Source organism: Pseudopipra pipra, chromosome 7 (genome assembly GCF_036250125.1).
Source record: "Pseudopipra pipra isolate bDixPip1 chromosome 7, bDixPip1.hap1, whole genome shotgun sequence".
NCBI classification, from domain to species: Eukaryota; Metazoa; Chordata; class Aves; order Passeriformes; family Pipridae; genus Pseudopipra; species Pseudopipra pipra.
Window position 1 is genome coordinate 6100754 of NC_087555.1, and position 17499 is coordinate 6118252.

The 17499-nt window shown below is 42.5% G+C and overlaps 1 protein-coding gene across 5 annotated transcripts in view; it reads right to left on the reverse strand.

Annotated features, from left to right (window-relative positions):
• ERBB4 (erb-b2 receptor tyrosine kinase 4) overlaps positions 1–17499 on the reverse strand; it is a 605204-nt gene that overhangs the window by 389158 nt on the left and 198547 nt on the right. Inside the window, exon 1 of one of the 5 annotated variants that reach the window (XM_064661952.1) lies at positions 13554–13575. The exons of the other annotated variants lie outside the window; for them this stretch is intronic. Coding sequence (XP_064518022.1) covers positions 13554–13560 — 7 coding nt within the window. The 5' untranslated portion in view covers positions 13561–13575. Of the gene's footprint in view, positions 1–13553; positions 13576–17499 lie in introns of those variants that run through there. 5 annotated transcript variants of the gene reach the window in all.

The following is a 17499-nucleotide window of genomic DNA, read 5'->3' on the forward strand; positions in this document are numbered from 1 at the left end:
CAGTAAAAATGGCATTTTCTAAAGTATGTAGACTAAGAACATGTAGGCAAAAACTGGAAATGAAAGAGGGTCCCTCCTGCCCCTAAGACGAGCCCCAAATCCTGCCTCAGCCATGCCCTACCATCCAGGGGAAAGCTATCATATGCTCGTAACGTACACTTTCCTTATCACTTACAAAATCTAAGCCATAATGTGGTAAAAACGTGTCTCAAAGTATGAAAACTGTTCCAGGGCTTCTGGCAGAGCCTGCAGATACATGGGCCAAAAATATGCTTCCCAGCAGAACAAATCTATCCTACTTGTCCCCAGCATGCCCATGCAGAGAGCGCACAGCTGCCTCGATGCCACCGGTGCTGCCCACGGCTCAGCAGCCAAGGAAGCCGAGATCACCACATCATGAACTCACCAGCTCATCTTTGCATCTCCTTTTATCAGGTGCAGCTAGAGCATGGCACTACCCTTTAATTTCCTCGTAGGGATCTGCAAGATCCCTCACTTTGCCATGAAAAGTTCCCACCAAACTTGCGTTTGGCAAAACACATAATCAAGAGAGCTAATTGGGCATCAGTCTCCTTCCCACTGGTAGTGCTGGATGAGGAAAAAACACTGTTTGATGAACAGCTTTGCATCCTATTGTGTTACCTACATCAGGCTGAAGGGCCTGGGGCTCTCCACACCCAAGGAAATGAGACGGCAGAAGAAAAATATACACCTTACAGGTTATTTGGACTCAGAGAAAACTTACTATAACTTCTCAGGCACCCCTCAAACTCAAACCAAGGCCTTGTGAGAACATGCTACTTGCATGTCTGTAGTCGTTAATGCACTAAATACTCCTGCTTAATAGAAGTGTTGCTTTTGGTGCAGCTGCCTTGCTTGTCCTCAAGCATGTTTCTTCCCCAGGAAGGTAAAGCTGGGCTTGAATTTGAAATTAATTGCCCCTGGATTTTGTTCTTTGTGGCCCTACCCTTTCTCAAAGATGGCAGAAATCCCCCAATACAGACCCCACCATGTTCTGCAGATTTGCCATTGGGAAACTATAAGCACTTGCTAAAATTAATGGTTGTCTGTTACCCCTGCCTCTAGATTAAAGGAGGCAAGTCTCTTCCACTGGGCTGGAAGCATCACCCAGAAAAATACAGGACCTGTAAAACTCACTGGAGAGTGGTAGGTACCCCAGTCTGGGGGTGCAGAGGATGCATCCAGCTCACCTGGGAATGGGATACTCATCCCCTACTTCAGCAGCAAACACTTCCCCTAAATCAGACACATACCACGCAGAATCCTTCCTCTCCCTCTCCTCTTTGCTCCCACTGGCACTATATGATTAATATCACATCAAATTTGTCTTTGTACAATATCCCACCAATCTTTCTTTGTGTAATGTTCGCTTTACATCAGGTGACAGTTTTAGTGATTCCTCCTTTATTTGCATGTCCCCTTGAAGAAGCTTCATTTCTCCTTATAATCAAGTCATTAATTTTCACGAAAATCGTTCCCACCCTGAGATGGCTGGATTCTAATTTGTCTCTGTCACACGAGTGACAAGTATCACCTCATTGCCATGCTGTGATGTTCCTCCGCATACCTGTATTTGAGTAGGAAAACAACCAAGATTATTTTTTCACAGCCATAACTGCTTTTCTCTCAGTTTAATTCTATCATGATCTTTCCTTCAGGTACTTTGTAGTAATATTATACAGCTGCTTGATTTTTACTTGAAAACACATCTTGTTCATGATTTTTTTGTAATGGGAGAAGTGGAAATGATGGTCCCAAAATTACTTTCTTTTTTTTATCTTCTCTGCATCCTGTTTACCAACGGCATTGACCACCCTGGGATGTCAGGGCACATCCCCCTGTTGTCAGACTGATGCCTCCTTCCAAAAGCTCTTTCCCTTCCGTGATGTTGTCAGCACATGGATTTTCACATAACAAGAGCTGAATGCATCATGGCAAAACAGTTTATGCAATCTGAAATCCCACCTGGCAGCTCCTCCTTTTCCTAGTGTTATTCCAATTCCATCCCTTGCTCTTCCTCTATCTTTTTTTTTTTTTATCCAAAACTATTCTCCCTAATTCTGGGCCACCAGTCAGGAGAATCCTGAAATGCCTTTAGAAAAGGTAACATGAAGTGTGGCTGCAAAGGGCAATTGAGGTTTGCAACTCACTTCCTTTGGCACCTGCCTTTTGTTATCAGAACAGCAACACTACTAACTACATCCCTGAATTACTACAGCACTTACACTTCTCAGTCTTGAGTGTACCAGGAATATGTGGCAGAAGAACCAAAGGCTGATAGTCAGAGTTGGCAGACAACTGTATTATGGCCACTGGACTGTCCTTACCCCTCATGTCCATGAAACTTTCTTACAGCTAACAGTGTTCTGTCACCACTGAGCCTGCCTGACTGCAAACACAGACTTTTCCAGAGGAAAGGTCTTCCTTCATGATTCACAGTATATTCGTGATTTTCTTCTGCCATTTATTTTAAGGCACTAACTTGATATTACAATCAAAAAAGCTGGCTTCTCATAGATTTTTAAGGACACTGATTGAATTCTTTCTCATCTCATGCTGCTTCTCCTTGAGGAAATGTACTTGAACCACCTCTGAAATCATATTTGGAAAAAGGCTGGGGCTGCAACTCTTTCGCTAGCTATTCCCAGCACACAGGATATTAGATATTAACAAATTTCAATCCAATATAATTGAATAAATAAAATCTTTCACTTAAAGACAGATTATTTTTGCTTCATTAAAGCATCAAGGTTGTATGCAGACCCTTGAGGATTACCCTGCCTTTTTGATTTCCTTTCTGTTGTGCTTACCATACCACCTGCTGGAAAACACCACCAAAAGTGATGGGAAAAGAGAAGTGGAATTATTCACAGAGGACCTGAAGACCTTGCAAGGTTGGGGTTTTTTTTATTATTGTCAGTTCAGTAGGTAATTTCCACCCATGGGCCTGGGTTTCCTGGTTATATATTCACACAGTGCCCCGAGTTCACGTGGTAATACTGAGCACGGCACTCCAGGGAGAGGGGTATTCACCAGGGAAGTCGCCTGGTCCTTGCCCTCAAGGTTTTTTCCTGGCAATGCTTCTCCTTCCTTATCTGTCCTTCTCCCTTATCACCTTTCCTTCTGCCCCTCCTCTCCCAGTGGTGCCCCAGCACTGAGTTCATCTGCACCCTTCACACAGCCTCAACTACAGGGCCACTCTTCTTGGTCAGACATGTCCCCTTCACACAGAGCCAAAGCCATTTAGGTGAGGTAAGAGAAACCTTTTAACCAACAGCAACTGGCCCAACACACCCGAACCACGCAGCACTGCGGGGTGGGAGGACTGCCAACAACCCAGCTCCTTCGGAGGGAAATCCAGATAGCACTGGGGCTAATGGCAGAGCTGGCCAAGGCTCTGATTCAGCAAATTCCAGAGGCACGAATTCAATTGCAAGAGTTCAAGACTCAGTAAACAGGAGTGAACTGTGACTGAAAGGACTGACTTTGTGCAATACCATCTCCCTCCCAGTCCCGCTATTACAGGCTGTTCCTAAGTTGTGTGCAAACACTGATCACATTTTTCCAATCCTGTAATTGCACAAATCAATGAAATTCTCAACCATAAAGAGGCAAAACAGCAGACAGGTTCCCCAACATGGCTCATTGTTGCTGAAAAAAAAAAATCAGAGTCTATCAAATTAATCATAGTATTTGAGTACCATTTCAAACCCCAACTTCAGGGAAGAAATTAATTAAACACTTATTCTAAAAGTTGTCCTTTGCATTGCTACCGTGAAATTCTCGAAATGCATTTCAGTGTTTGATTTGAGAGGCAACACAAGAGATGTAAAGCATGAGTGCAGGGGGAAAGCACGTGTACTTTTTTCTATCATCCTGAAAAAAAACCTCTGCAAGTGACAGCTCACAGAACAGCAGACAAGAACCTATTTCTAGATCTGGAGTTAACATTGTTATTTGTAAAAGTTCGGTTGGACTTTAAAAAAAGCAAATGTACGAACTTTGGAAAATCTCCCTTTTCCCAGCTGGGAGAAATTGCTACAGTTCTTATAAAGTCTTGTAAGAAATAATGTGAAACACTATCGAGTGACACTACCCGGCAAAAATTCAGATTCATTTTATATGATGGATTCATCTTGTTGGTCCCCAGACAAAAAACTTTTCATTCAGTTCTAATTTACTCAGCCACACTCCTGGTTTTATAGACACACAGCAAACTTGACACAGATAAATCACCTTGCAAAGAGCAGACTGGAGTACACGCAGACATTAAGCCTTTGCTCTGATGTAAAAGCAGACAGGAAGGAGATTTCCATGTTTTGCAGACTATTGCATTTAACAATAAAAGAAGTTTAATGGAAAATTCAGGCATTTTCTCTCTTTTTTTTTTTTTCCCCATCAGATCATTGCCATTGCTAGATCACTTCATTCTGAAGGAGTCTATAGCTTAGGGGAAATTAGCTTGGGGAAATCACCTCTGACACCACTTTTTTTCATTTTAGGTATATTCTGGGTGTAACAATATCTGTCGATTGTATTTTGCCTTCAGTCACGTGGCTGCAGATCACTGTCACCTTCTTCTGCATGTCAGTGCAGAATTGCTGTCTGCCCATGGATGTATGTGAGAAAACAGCACCTCACCCGGCACCAAATTTTGAGCTGAATTCCAGCCCTCTCCCCAGATGGCTCACACTTGTCCCCCAGCTGCTCAAATCCACCTCTGCTCCTGGAGCAACAGTGGTAAAATCCCAATTTCAAGTGGTCTAAACCAAGAGGTCTCCAAAATACCAGAGAGGAGAAAAAGCTATTGCAAAGGAAGGACTCACAGATCAAAATCTTCACCTGGAAAAAGAGTTCAGAGGGATAGACAGTTGGTATTCTCAACATCATATAATCAAAGTTGTGGGATCTGCCAAACCAAGGAGTAAAATAAAAGCCAGTGGAGGAACACCCAAGTAGAAAGCAAGATGGCAACATGGTTTCAAGGTCAGGAAGGTGCAAGACACCACCACCAAGCCTGAAATAAGAGAATTTTCGTTCCTGTTTTTGAAGCCTTTAATTCAGCGGCCTGTCAAATCAGTAACAGCAACAGGGTATCTCTTCTTAGTTTAAACAGCATCAACTAAATTAACCTCCCTGTTAGAATTCACACCTAATTTTAAAACTTCCAAGCCTTTCTCTGTGTACTTATGGACCAGGCAAGCATTTAATCACTGCCTGGATTTCAGGTAGTATAAAGAGCTACATCCCATAGATTGAAACATGATTTACCAGAAAATACATTTTGACACAAAGCAGATAAGATACGGATTTTTAGGTCCTATCTTTAAAGTATCTTTCTTACAGTGTTAGAGTTACATAGAGCACTCTCCAAATGTGATGGAAAATCCCAGCAGAAAGGAGGAGACCTTTGTGAGAATCTGGGGGTCAACCCATCCCTAAAATTAAAAAAAAAAAAACAAAACTTGAAACATTAAGTCTTACTCCCTTTTAAAAAGCTGACAGAAACAGGTAAATGCCTGAAAATGTTCCATCTGCTGAAATTAGTGAAACAAAGGAAAAGATCCAAAATGTATTACTCAAAACGCCCTGTCCTTGATTAAAATCCATAGCATCTTGTGTTCAGGTCTGTAAGACGTTTCTTGGGGATTAATGTTAGATTTTATCTTGTGTTATGTGAATTCCCTCCTGCATATCATATGCATAGCATTGCTGCAAACATCAGATAAGTAGGATCCCCTCTATCTTATTTTAACTTCAGTTTGCCTGGTGAGTGGATAGAATAAGCAGTTTTTTCCTCCACTGAGGATAATAATAAGAATTCAAAAAATTTCTTCTTTGCTTGTGTGTGCATTTATGGTTTTTTTACTTGCTTTTGGGATCGCGCAGCAGTAACACCGCCCGAGATGGAGTTGCAAGCCCTTTGTTGTGGGTCATGATTGATTTTTAAACTCAACCACCTTCCAAATTCCCACGCCCTAAAGCCACTGCTCTTATGTGTTCTTCTCTTTCTCAGTAGAAGTTGTGTGGGGGAGAGGAGGAGGACTGGATTGAGATTGATCATCCTCCCAGTGGCATTTGAAGATTCAAGCTGTGCCTTATCGCCAGGCGCAGCAGGGAGGGTGCAGCGGCGGAGCTTTGCAGACATCAGCGGGGGCTACCTGTTCAGCTGCTGAGCTTCCAAGGGGCTTAAATGGATTCTGAGCACTACTCATTAGCAGAGCAAGGATCCTCCACTGCCATCCCTCCGGAGTCAAATAAAACCAGCAACTCAAAGAGAGATGTAACAGCACTTGCTAACTTTCACCTGTTTAAGTAGTAGAAAAGGACAGAGAGTTGTGACTGTTTTATTGCTCAGACAGGGTTATCAAAATGATTTCGGGACCCTGACGACGCAAGGATGCTTTTTTGGCTTTAAAGGAAGACTGGACCCCAAATACACTCAAATAAGATAGTAGGTTTTTCAGGACTTGCTCCCAAGCTGAAAATGCACATGTTTTTTTATGTTTCCAATTGAGGGAGAAAAGATCTTTTTCATTTAGTATTTGTACAAGTCCACTGAAGTCACCAGGAATGGAGCAATGCCTGAAGCCAACCACACTGAATTGTCTGGTCAATTGGGTCATACACCTTTAACCCCAAGTCACACAGAGATGAGCTTCTCTTACCAGATACTGCTGAGAGTCCAAGGGGAGATGGACTGAGAACAAGCAGAATATGAAGTGCATAAAAACTCTCTACTGTCAGTTTGCTTCAGATTATTTCCTAGCAAATCACAGCTCCCACTGCCTCTCCCAGAACTTCATTAAGCAAAAGGCTCTTTCTAGCTGGCAGATACCGGACTCAGGGTTTCAGAGCTAGTCTTAAATAAACTGCACATGTCCCAAACCCGATGCTTTAAAACAAAATGTTCCAGCACTGTTTATAATCAAGGATATACTTTACAGTCAGCAACAATAATTCTATAACCTCCAAGTCAGAGACACGAGAAAACAGTATCGTGCTCATCTCTGTATCAAGGACAGAAGTCAATTTGTTTTGGAACAGCATGAATTTTCATTTTGTGAACGTAATAAAGGTGAGTACCCTTGAACCATCATGAAGAAACCCTTTCCATTTTGAAATTTAGATTCAGACAAAAACTAAAGTGCAAGATTGCTGTATCTTCTGAATGATCCTAAAGTTCACGCATCCTTTGTAAGAGTAGGAATGTCTCAGCCTGCAGCTCCTGAAGCTGGTACCTTGATGAAACGCTTGAGACAGAGGCACTCAGCACTAATGTGAAAGAGGCTGTCTGGGGGGACACCAAAGTACATGTAAAGCAGTAAGACAAGCAAAACCAGGAAATTTTGCAGCAAAATACTCTCACAAAACTTTTCATCACAGAATCCAAACAGCAGGTCTCAAAAGACCCACAGCAGACACAGAGCTGTCTCTTCTCTCTGCCCAGCCACATAATCTTCCCTAATATTACTTCAAATTTCTCTGTGTACTCTCATATGCTACTAAAGACCAGGATGACTATTGGATATAGTTTGTTATATGGCCTTACAAGTACCTGAGGCCACCAACTCCATGGTCAAAATAAACATATATGCCCATGTGTCTCTGCTGCAATCTTGCCACCTTCTTTTTCTATCTTATTTGCCTGTTTACTTGTTGCTGTCCAAATGCTGTGCTGCAAGACCGTGAGGACTTGGACTATCTCTACATTATTTGTATAGCACCTTGGGACACCTATTCCCTCAATCAGATTTTAATGTACCACAGCATTTGATAGTAAGAGGAATGATAACCAAACCAATCCTCATCCTTCTGTAAATGTGAAGGAGAATAATGCTGCCTGTTCTTCCCCTCCCCACCTTCATAGCTTTTCTACAGCTGATTTCCTACCATGTGAAAAAAACTTTCTCCTGCTTCTCTGGTCCCTGGATTTTGTACAGGTGACTCATTACTGCAGATCATGAGCAACAGCTAAGGACAAAAGGTATCACATGTTCTGCACTGACGGTGCATATCAACACCCCTCACCTCTCTGCAGTCACCCCAAATAGCATGTCAGTATCTTCTACAGGGTCAAGCTCCTTGCCTGAGGTCAGTAACACCAGCAGACCAGCAGCTATGCACTCAGCCCCACATGCCCAAATGCAGTCCTCTATTTTTATGGCTCTAGTATCCATTAGGATATGCAATGACAGTTTTTTGTGGCCCAAAATAATGCAGAATAGACCCTTTTTTTTTTCCTGTTTCCAAATAGTGTAGTATTTAATATCTTCAGACCCACAATGCATTAAATGCTCATATGCCATTCAGTGACAGTGCTATCCATGGTGACCACTGGGTTTTACCCAAGGGGAGTTCAGCCTACCCAAACATCTGATTCTTTCTTTTCCATCCATTTAAAACCAAGAACTTTAATCCCGGGTAAGTAACATTTGAGTTAAAGTAGGGATCACCAAGATGTCTCAACGTAGCTGCATTTGACTCCCAGTGCAGCCTGGTGCAACACTGTCACAGCTAATGCCTTAAATTCTTTCATGCTAGGCCAGGAGTTTTCCAGACTGGAGCCTTTTTGGGAAGTAAGAAGTGTAGGGAATCTCACATCTCACATTCACTGCTTTTTATCCAAAGCATCTCTATTTATCATTGCCTGAAACAAAGAAAAACAACTCAAATCACCTCTACTTGATAGTCACTGAGCTAGAGGAAAACAAACTGACAACAAAAGTGAGTGACAGGCTACATCTAAGCAAATAACTTGGAGACAAAGGATGCAAAGGCATTGCTGAGAGAGCCTCTGGGAACTCCCTGACTGCTGCTGGGGCAGCCAGCCTCCACACTGTGGTGCATCCATAAATGCAGGGGGATGAAGGCCGTTCTCTGACTGACACAAACACGAGTGGCTGTGCCTTTCCATGTGCGTGGCAGCAGGCACAGAGGGGGAACAGCACAGCCGAGAGAGCGGGAGGATGTCTGAAGATATCCTTTCCCAGATAGCCATGCACATAAAAAGACGACAGCTACAAAGCGTGCAGCCTGAACAGTGAAGGTTAAATATGGGCTCCCGCTGCCATTATTTATCCCCTGAAACAGCTGGGAAACTTCCGAAGTAGTTAATATATCACAGGAATGGAGGAAGCGAGACCGACTGTATAAACACACCTCAGGGCCTGCTACTGTTCCCATTAAGCGCCTGGCTCCGAAAAGGTCTGCTATTAGCCAGCCTCCTGCTGCAGCCATGCTGACTGAACACTGCAGGTAGGGCAGCAAATTAGAGTGAAACACATCTCCAAAGACAGCTCACAAGAGGTTTTTCAGGGAAACAATATTTACATGGCAATTTTGAGAGGGGCTGCAGCTACTCACACGCTCAAGTCCTCATTCTCCGCCTGTCCCCCTGCAAAGCTGCCTCCATCACATCAGCTCTCGGGCAGGGACAGGTGCAGGGACAGATGCAGAGCAGGATGCAGTTGTGTGTTAAACAAGGGGGAAAATGCCATCCTATTCCAGTAAGGTTCAAGCTGCAAAAGGCAACAGGGATGAAATCCCATGGTAAGGAACACATTCGAGTTCACAGCAGACACAGGTTAGTCTGAAAAATTACCAAGAGCGGATCTCTTGAGGGTCAGAACATGTCAGGGAGAAGTGTGCCAAAGCTAGAAGTATATCAGAAAAGTTTTATGGGTACAAGAATCTGAGACAGCTGAAATACCTTTTCTGGTGTTACCACCATGCTGCCTACAATGAAAGGGAGGTGACGCTGCAGAGCAGTTCTCAGCTGGGCTTTGCAAGAGACGAAGGGCAACATTTCTGCACGCTGGAGCTGTGGACTCAGACACTGAAGTAATGTAAGTTTTATGTCCTTCGGGGAGAAAGCCTGTTAAGATTATTGAAAACTGTCTATTTTATTTCATACCATAGCCTACAGGAAGTAGCCAGCAAAAAGGCTCGTTCCAATCTCACTTTTGTGGGGTTTTTTTGCACCCTGTAAATTTTCTGTTGAGTAGTTTGAGAACAAGCGAGTCCATAGGTTTCCTTGCCCAAAACTCTAAAAAAAGAGACAAAATTCATGGTACTAATGTATTTAAGAGAAGTAAAAGCAAATCAAGTTCTGTTTGGAGATATCAGAGCTGTACATCTGTCCAGCCCTTGCACTGGATAGCTCTCAAGCAGCACAAACCACACAGCCTTTAGCGGGAAGGTCTGTATCCACACCAGCTCTCTCGAGGGCAAATTGGCAATTTGACATACCCAGAAGACATGCCTGAAACAATTCAGGCTAAAAAGAAAATGCTACAGGGCAAGGTTCAAAGTACCTGAACAGAGCAGAAATCCTCCTGCAACCTTAATCACCACTGTCACTGTTATTTGCAGGAACAAAATGTAATGCAAATGGTAATACAATGCATCACAATTAGGCTACGTCAGACAGATGCCTTTGAAATGAAGGAATGGTGATAATTACGGCACATAAGCAAAAAATTTGGTTTTACTGTTCAGAAATCTTCTTCCCTTTTATATGGGGGAATGTAGCATCTGCTACTAATATAATGCACCAATAATTGAAGCATATAGTGTATACTCACGGGAACCATAAGGCTGTTTTATTTATTCTTGGCCAACTGCGAAGATAAAGAGATTTCACCGAAAGCAGTACATATGGAATCCTATCTTCATGGAGAGCCTATATATTTCTGCAGTGAGACTGAAACACAATAGAGTCTCAGTTGTGAATGCTAATGGAACTAAGAGAAAATGAGGTAGTACCATCAAGTTTGACCTTGAATCCTCCCCTCTGTGTTAAGGAGTGGCATCCGGGTTAGCCGAGTGCTTATGTGGGGAATGGTTTTAAGAGGGAGTCCAAGCTCACTAAAACAAAAAATGAAGCTGCAAAGTCCAAAACTGCCACAGGCACTTGCTTGAAATGTTAGCAGAAGGGTCTAGATTAAATGCAAATATGCAAACTGAGAATACACCTCCCATTCCCTGCCACACCACCTTGTGCACAAACAACATATTCACAGACTGCTTGACCCTTACTACAGATGACCCAGGAAAAAAATACAACAAAAAAATCACAACTAGGTATCAAATATACACAAACACAAATAAATGCAAGTTCCTAAAGCCTGGCAGGTGGTCAGGACCACAGACAACCAGCTAGCACTCATAGCCATGAGTTTATCTTGCACACAGGTGTTTCATTTTGGATTTGACAGCCAGCCAAAAGCAGACATATTTTGGGGGGATCCCTCACAGTTGTTGTGCAGAGAGACTGGGAGAGCTCTCCATGTCAACCTGCATTCATTACAATAATCCTCCTTCCTAATGGTTTTAGTGTTGCAGCCAGATCACTCAGTTTGTGCTCCTGCAAGGTGATTATAAACAAATCAGCCTGCCAAGGTGCATAGATCTTTTGGACAATAACCCTAATACAGTATTTGCTCCTTCTCACTCTGCTAGAGTTAATTCCAGCTGCCCTCATCCTTTAGGGAGAGCTGAAGATGATGACAGGAACTCCATCAGGTTCAGCCTTTTGATTGACTCCAGCACATAACATTTAGCTTCTGGTACAGTTTGTAAGCAGAGAGGAAAATGACAACTTTGCTTAGGAAGATGCTAGATAAAAAAGCCCTAAAAACCAACATTTCTGTTGACTCCATAAAAGAGCTGTTTGGCTTTGCACAACCTCAAACTCCACTGAGTGCAGTGAATCGCAATCTGTGGTAGAAGCTTTCCAAGTACACACAGGAGAATATCTACTTCTTTTCCTGGGGTTGTAAGCAAAAGATATATATCAGCTTTAAGAAGAAATTGCATCTGCTTATGAATGAGTACAGGTTACAAGCAAAGCTTTTTTTAAAAATCCTAACCTAGTAACTCAGCTTCTGTCACCAACCAGATGAAGAAGTAAATCCTGTCTCCTAAAAATGCTCATTGGCTACATTAGAAGAAACTCAAAATTATTTTACTAACATGAGGTTACTCCCAAGAAGCTTTAAAATAGTTACAGAAGTCTGAACCTCAAGTCTGCCTGAAGTCAGAGGCAGTCTTTTCTAACTCACATGTTGCTCAGGTTACATATAGCCAGACCTAATCCCACTTCACCTCTACAGGTTTCTGACACAGAAATCCTATATCTCTGAGACAAATACACAGCCCTATTCAACCATATTTGTTACGAACACCTTCCAGTGATGAAGATCCTACGACCTCTCCAGATTATCTACTGCAATGCTTTGCCATCCTCAGCATTACAAAGATACCCTCTAATTCCCACCTTCTGTCCTTCCGGCTGGTATTTAAGACCATGGCTCATTAAATGTCCTTCTCTGCAGCACTTTTTCTATGTTACACTAGCAATCTTGCTCTGTCCCAAGTCTCTTCTACTCCAAACTTTTCATCCTTCTCCTTTTTTGTTCAGTCCAAAACTGGGTGCAATGTTACAGCCAAGGGACAACTTCACCCCCCCCCCACCATGAGATACTGTCTTTGTAACACCAAATATGATGCTGACTTTCTTTGCAGGAGCTCATGCCTGGCTTTTGGCTTACTATCCTACATTACCTTCATATTAATAGTTGCTATTACAGGGAATTTCTTTGTTTTCACATCCATTCCAACACAACGTGCTAAATGTTTTACAGCAAGGTCCTGCCAAACACAGGATTAGGCTCCAGTTCTGAAATTCACTCTATATAACAGCTTTTACCTCAGATTACATTTGCAGCAGCAGTACCTGAATGAACCACTTCCATTAATGAAGTAAAGAACAGAAGATAAAGAGTTTACCAGGTGAATCCCCCTGTGAGTGCTTCAAAGAACGAGTTTGAGCTACCCAGTTTAGAGATGATGAATTTGTTTACTCCAGCCTCAATGAAAAGTCAACAAGCTCCCCGTTGCCCATCAGGTGACAGGCTCCCAGCACCGGGGAGGGAAGAGAAGGCAAAGAGCAGCAGCAAGGCTGCAGGGGCTCAGCCAGACATGCTGCCATCACCGGTGGCTGCTGGTCTCTCTGCTCCAGCCCTCTACCCCCCCAACCAGCAGGTCTTATCTGATTTACTGATCTATTACCAATTTATATCAGGAGCTTCTTCAGGACAAAATTGAAGCCTGCAGCTCCATGAAAGGCTATAAAGAAACCCACACACATTCAAGAATCATTACAGGGTGATATTTTACTCCGTTAGCCCATTAAACAACAGATGAAATGCCAGGCTACTGGAATCACAGCAGCACTGTGGTTTCTAAGACACAGCCCCTGAAAGACCACATATCTTTTACTCTCAGGATTCTCAGAAACTATATTTTTTTTTATGTTCCAGAAGCCATCATCTGCAGAAAAGATTTTATCTTATCGCTTGGCAGTGGCAAATCTATTTTCAGTAAAGAATGGGTGTTCAGAGGCTACTAGTATCACTCACTACTGCTTGCAAATGTTGGCATTACAACTGTAATTTCTTCTGAGTGGAAGGATGAATTACATTTAGATTAATAACTGAGAATCCAAAAAAAATTTAAACTGTATTTACCAGGCATTAGGTTCCAAACAGGATTTGCAGCTTGGATTTGTTCTCCAGTCCCTGGAGCTGCACATCAAGGTCTGTCTGTGCCGAGGACGCGCTACACACTAAAGTAGAAATAATTTAATGCAGCCTAATTGTTTCATGAAAGCATCTTTAAAATTACGCATAGTTTGTTTCCCAGAAGTTCCTGGAAAAAAAGCTCAAGATAAATTGCACTGCTCTTGTCAACGCTGAGCAGGCAGGCCTGGCACTCTTCAGTTCCAGTCTCTCTTTTGTCACTGAAGGGACTGCTGAACCTCTGAGCCCACTGGGGCTCATAAGCCTTGTGGTACCCCTCAACACGGGGGGCACTTGGAGACACTTAGGGGGACCCACAGAAAACACAGAATTTGCCTGGCATGTGCAAATAAAGAGCAATTCTGTCCGCAAGCAGCCCCAGGTCTCAAAGTGAACTGAATCTCCCTTGGCAGCTTCCAGCGTACTCCAAGCCTTCAAGAAGCTGGATAGATCTGCCATGCTTGTAAATCAACCTAACCAAGAAAGCTTAGAAACTGGAAATGTTTTCTGTTGAGGGTAGGACTGGTTATATATTCAAAGTCAACTCAAACCATAAATGTATCATGTTCTTCACCGAATTCCTGCCAGAGCTCCTGAAGCTTTTAAGCTGCTCGTTTTCCATCCCAAACAAGATATCTTCAAGAACATTTAAATACCTCTAGCAAGGATTTATTTCAAGAAGTTTTAATACAAGCGACCTTTTTGCATTTCTTTTCTCCCTGCCTCCTGGAAACTTTTGTCTGCTTAGATATGTTACAGCAGTTATGTTTCGTGACTGACAATTATCTCATAATGAAAAACAAGTCACAATTAATAAAGCTCAAAACTAATACCTGCTAAACTCATTTAATGATTTAATAAAGTAGGAGAGAGCCTTATGAAAAGATTTTAAGAGGAAGGGACTCAATTTCCAATTACAGCCCACAATCATTTGAGAGCCTGCAGTCTCCCAAGGTAAGAGATGGGGGAAAAAGGAAGGGGTGGAGGGGAAACCCAGATATTTTTCTGGTGTTTTTCTTTATATACTTCTGAAGGGAAGACTCTCCTCTGCTATTCATGCTGGACCAGCCTCTCCAGGACCAAATGGTGTCCTACCAGCCCTTAACCCCAGCAGCAGGTGCTGCAATGAGCAGGTATCGGCAGCTGGGAGCAGGAAACACCACGACAGCAAACGGAGGGAAATTACCAGATTGCATGTAACTCCAAAGACAGTGCAAGTTCAATTTACAACCCTAAATTTGATTTTTGAATGATGATAAGACCTTTAAATGCTTTTGCGCTCAACCAGCTCTGCTAAAAAGCCTGATACTAATTTAACATTGTGCTATCATTAATCACTATTATGGAAGAGAAATACTGAATGCAGGGACACCCTACAGAGAAGTTTTCATTGTGACAGACTTCTACCATGCAGTATTGCACACCACACCAACAACAGGCTGAATGAAAAAAACCCATAATCATTTATTAAAAAAAAAAAAAGGGAGTGGAGGATAACAGCACCAGCGGGCTTTCAAACAACAGGCATTTAGGGAGAGCATTTACCACACCGTCAAATGAACATACCCAGATTTTACAGAAATGACATCAGACCCCAGTTTAGTTAATAAGGCACTTGAAGTTTTTTGGGAAAAGTCACAGCAACTTCAACAGGCTTTGCCAGAAGCTGCAGGCAATGAAGCAGAGGGGAGACAAGCAGCTTGAAGTCAGTGAATGTAGAGAAGTCAGATCCAGCTCAGCACCGAGACTGAACACAGCATGGAGTCATTTTTCTTTTTCAACCCACTGTATCTGCATGCACACTTTATCTGGGATACCCCTTTTCCCATCTGCAGTACTAACCCTAGTATTTATCTACTTATTTTCCCCTAAAAACTGGTGACTAAGTAGTTCTAATAATTAGACTGTTAACAACTCATTTCTAGGCCTGTCAGGTGGCATCTCTCTGATGTTTCCAATTCCATCCTAGAAGCTTTCTAGGATGGAGACAGCTTCCATCCGGGCTTCAGAAAGTTAACCTAAGGCTGTACACCCATGGGGCTCCCTTGTGGCTTCAGAGCAGCTAAGTAGCTGAATCCCTTTAGTTACCCATGAAACTTTCCACTGTTGATAAGTTTTTTTAGGTGAAAAATCCTACAGTTCATGCCCAGGTAACATGAGTTTAAGTCCAGGAGGATCTACGGAGGAATTGCAGGATTTTACAATGGCTGAAATAACGAATACACAAATCTTCAAGGAGTCAAATCAAATCTCATCTTTCATTCTGAATACACTCACAAACATCTCCCTGCAGTTTACCCCCAGGCTTATGCTACTGTTATCCCTCACTCTCACAGCTGTTCCCACCCTCTCTGAATGTAGCAACTGGACCTCACCAGGAAGGTAGGACTGAGGACCACATGGCACAGATAGGAACAACCTGCAGGGTTGTTTACACTCATTTCTCCTCTCCTTATGATTTTCAGCAGTGAAACTATTTTATTTTATCATCCTTGACCTCTGGCCCTCCCACAGTACGTGGGCACATAGACACAGGGAGAAGCTGACAGTGATGGGAAGCTCCACAGGGCAGCTCTCAACTGGGAACATGCTCTTCACTTGCCCAACATCTGGGTTAGTTCTCTGCCCATCAAAGTATTTTATTTACTAGCCACCTGTATTGTATATCTCATAAAATGAAATATCACTCAACACTCCTTCATTTTGAGGCTGCTAAAGGTCACCCTGCCATGAGGGCTGAGAAAATCTTGAAAAGTGAAATAGAAATGGCAAGTACAGTACAGTCCCCTCCTGCCCACCCCCATTCACCTTCTCTTGTAAAAAAAAAAAAAAAAAAAAGAGAGAAAAAAAGTTTCAAAAGTTCACAACTGCAAGAAGAATTCTAGGACACAAAGCTCAGAAAAAGAGCAGGCAAGTCACCTGCACTCCTGCAGCCCACCAAGCCAGAGGAATGACAGTGCTTCTTACACAGACATCTGAGAGTTTCAAGTGGCAGATGAACTAAGCTGTAAAATTGCTGAAATTTCATCTACATTTGGCTTATTGATCATTTACATTGGCTCCCATCTTGTCAAATCACACAGGATTTTTATTTTATTTTTACTGGACCTACAGATGTTCCACATACTTAAAAGTAAAAATGCTCCCACAATTTTAGCTGGTGCCACGTATGTTCAGCTCCTGAGAATGTACGTCCTCTAAGGCAAAGACAGCCTGTTCCCAACTGTATACAAACAAAACTGTGAAGCTGTAATCACTTTGCCCATTGTTTCTTCTTACTGTATAATTTTTTTTTCCTCCAGGCCCAGGGCCCTCACAAGGGTTTGCAATATAAGACAGAGCTGCCAAAAGAAGATTTAATCTTTTTCAGTTCATGGGCTCCAGAAATTTTACAGTGAGAGCTTGCAACCACACATAGAAAATGTATGTCTTAACAGCAAATCTTTTTTCTTCCTCATGTTTTATGGACCTTCTCACAAAGTGCACACAGGTTTCTAAGATGATAGATCACAATTTTAAAATCCTATTCTAGAGGGATCCTGAGCTTTTTACAGGTCCCTACATACCTCATACCTTATATATGTAACTTTGATGTAAAGTGCTTATTTCAGAATATAAGGCCCTAAACTCCATTTTTCTCTCCAAAGCCAGATGCTTTCCAGAAGAAAAGAACCATTAGCAAATTCAAAAGCTGTTTCCCAAAACCCCCATGAATTTTCTCAGTTGATTCAGCAGCTCAGCTCTGGGTACAACTACATTGGATGGTGGCAACATCGAATGTCTTGGACCTCTCAGGCTTTATGGGAGAAACAACCTCCCTCTGCTCAGTCTGTGAAAAATAAGACTCATCAAACTTGACATGGATAAACCACATCCTTATTCTACACATAGGAGA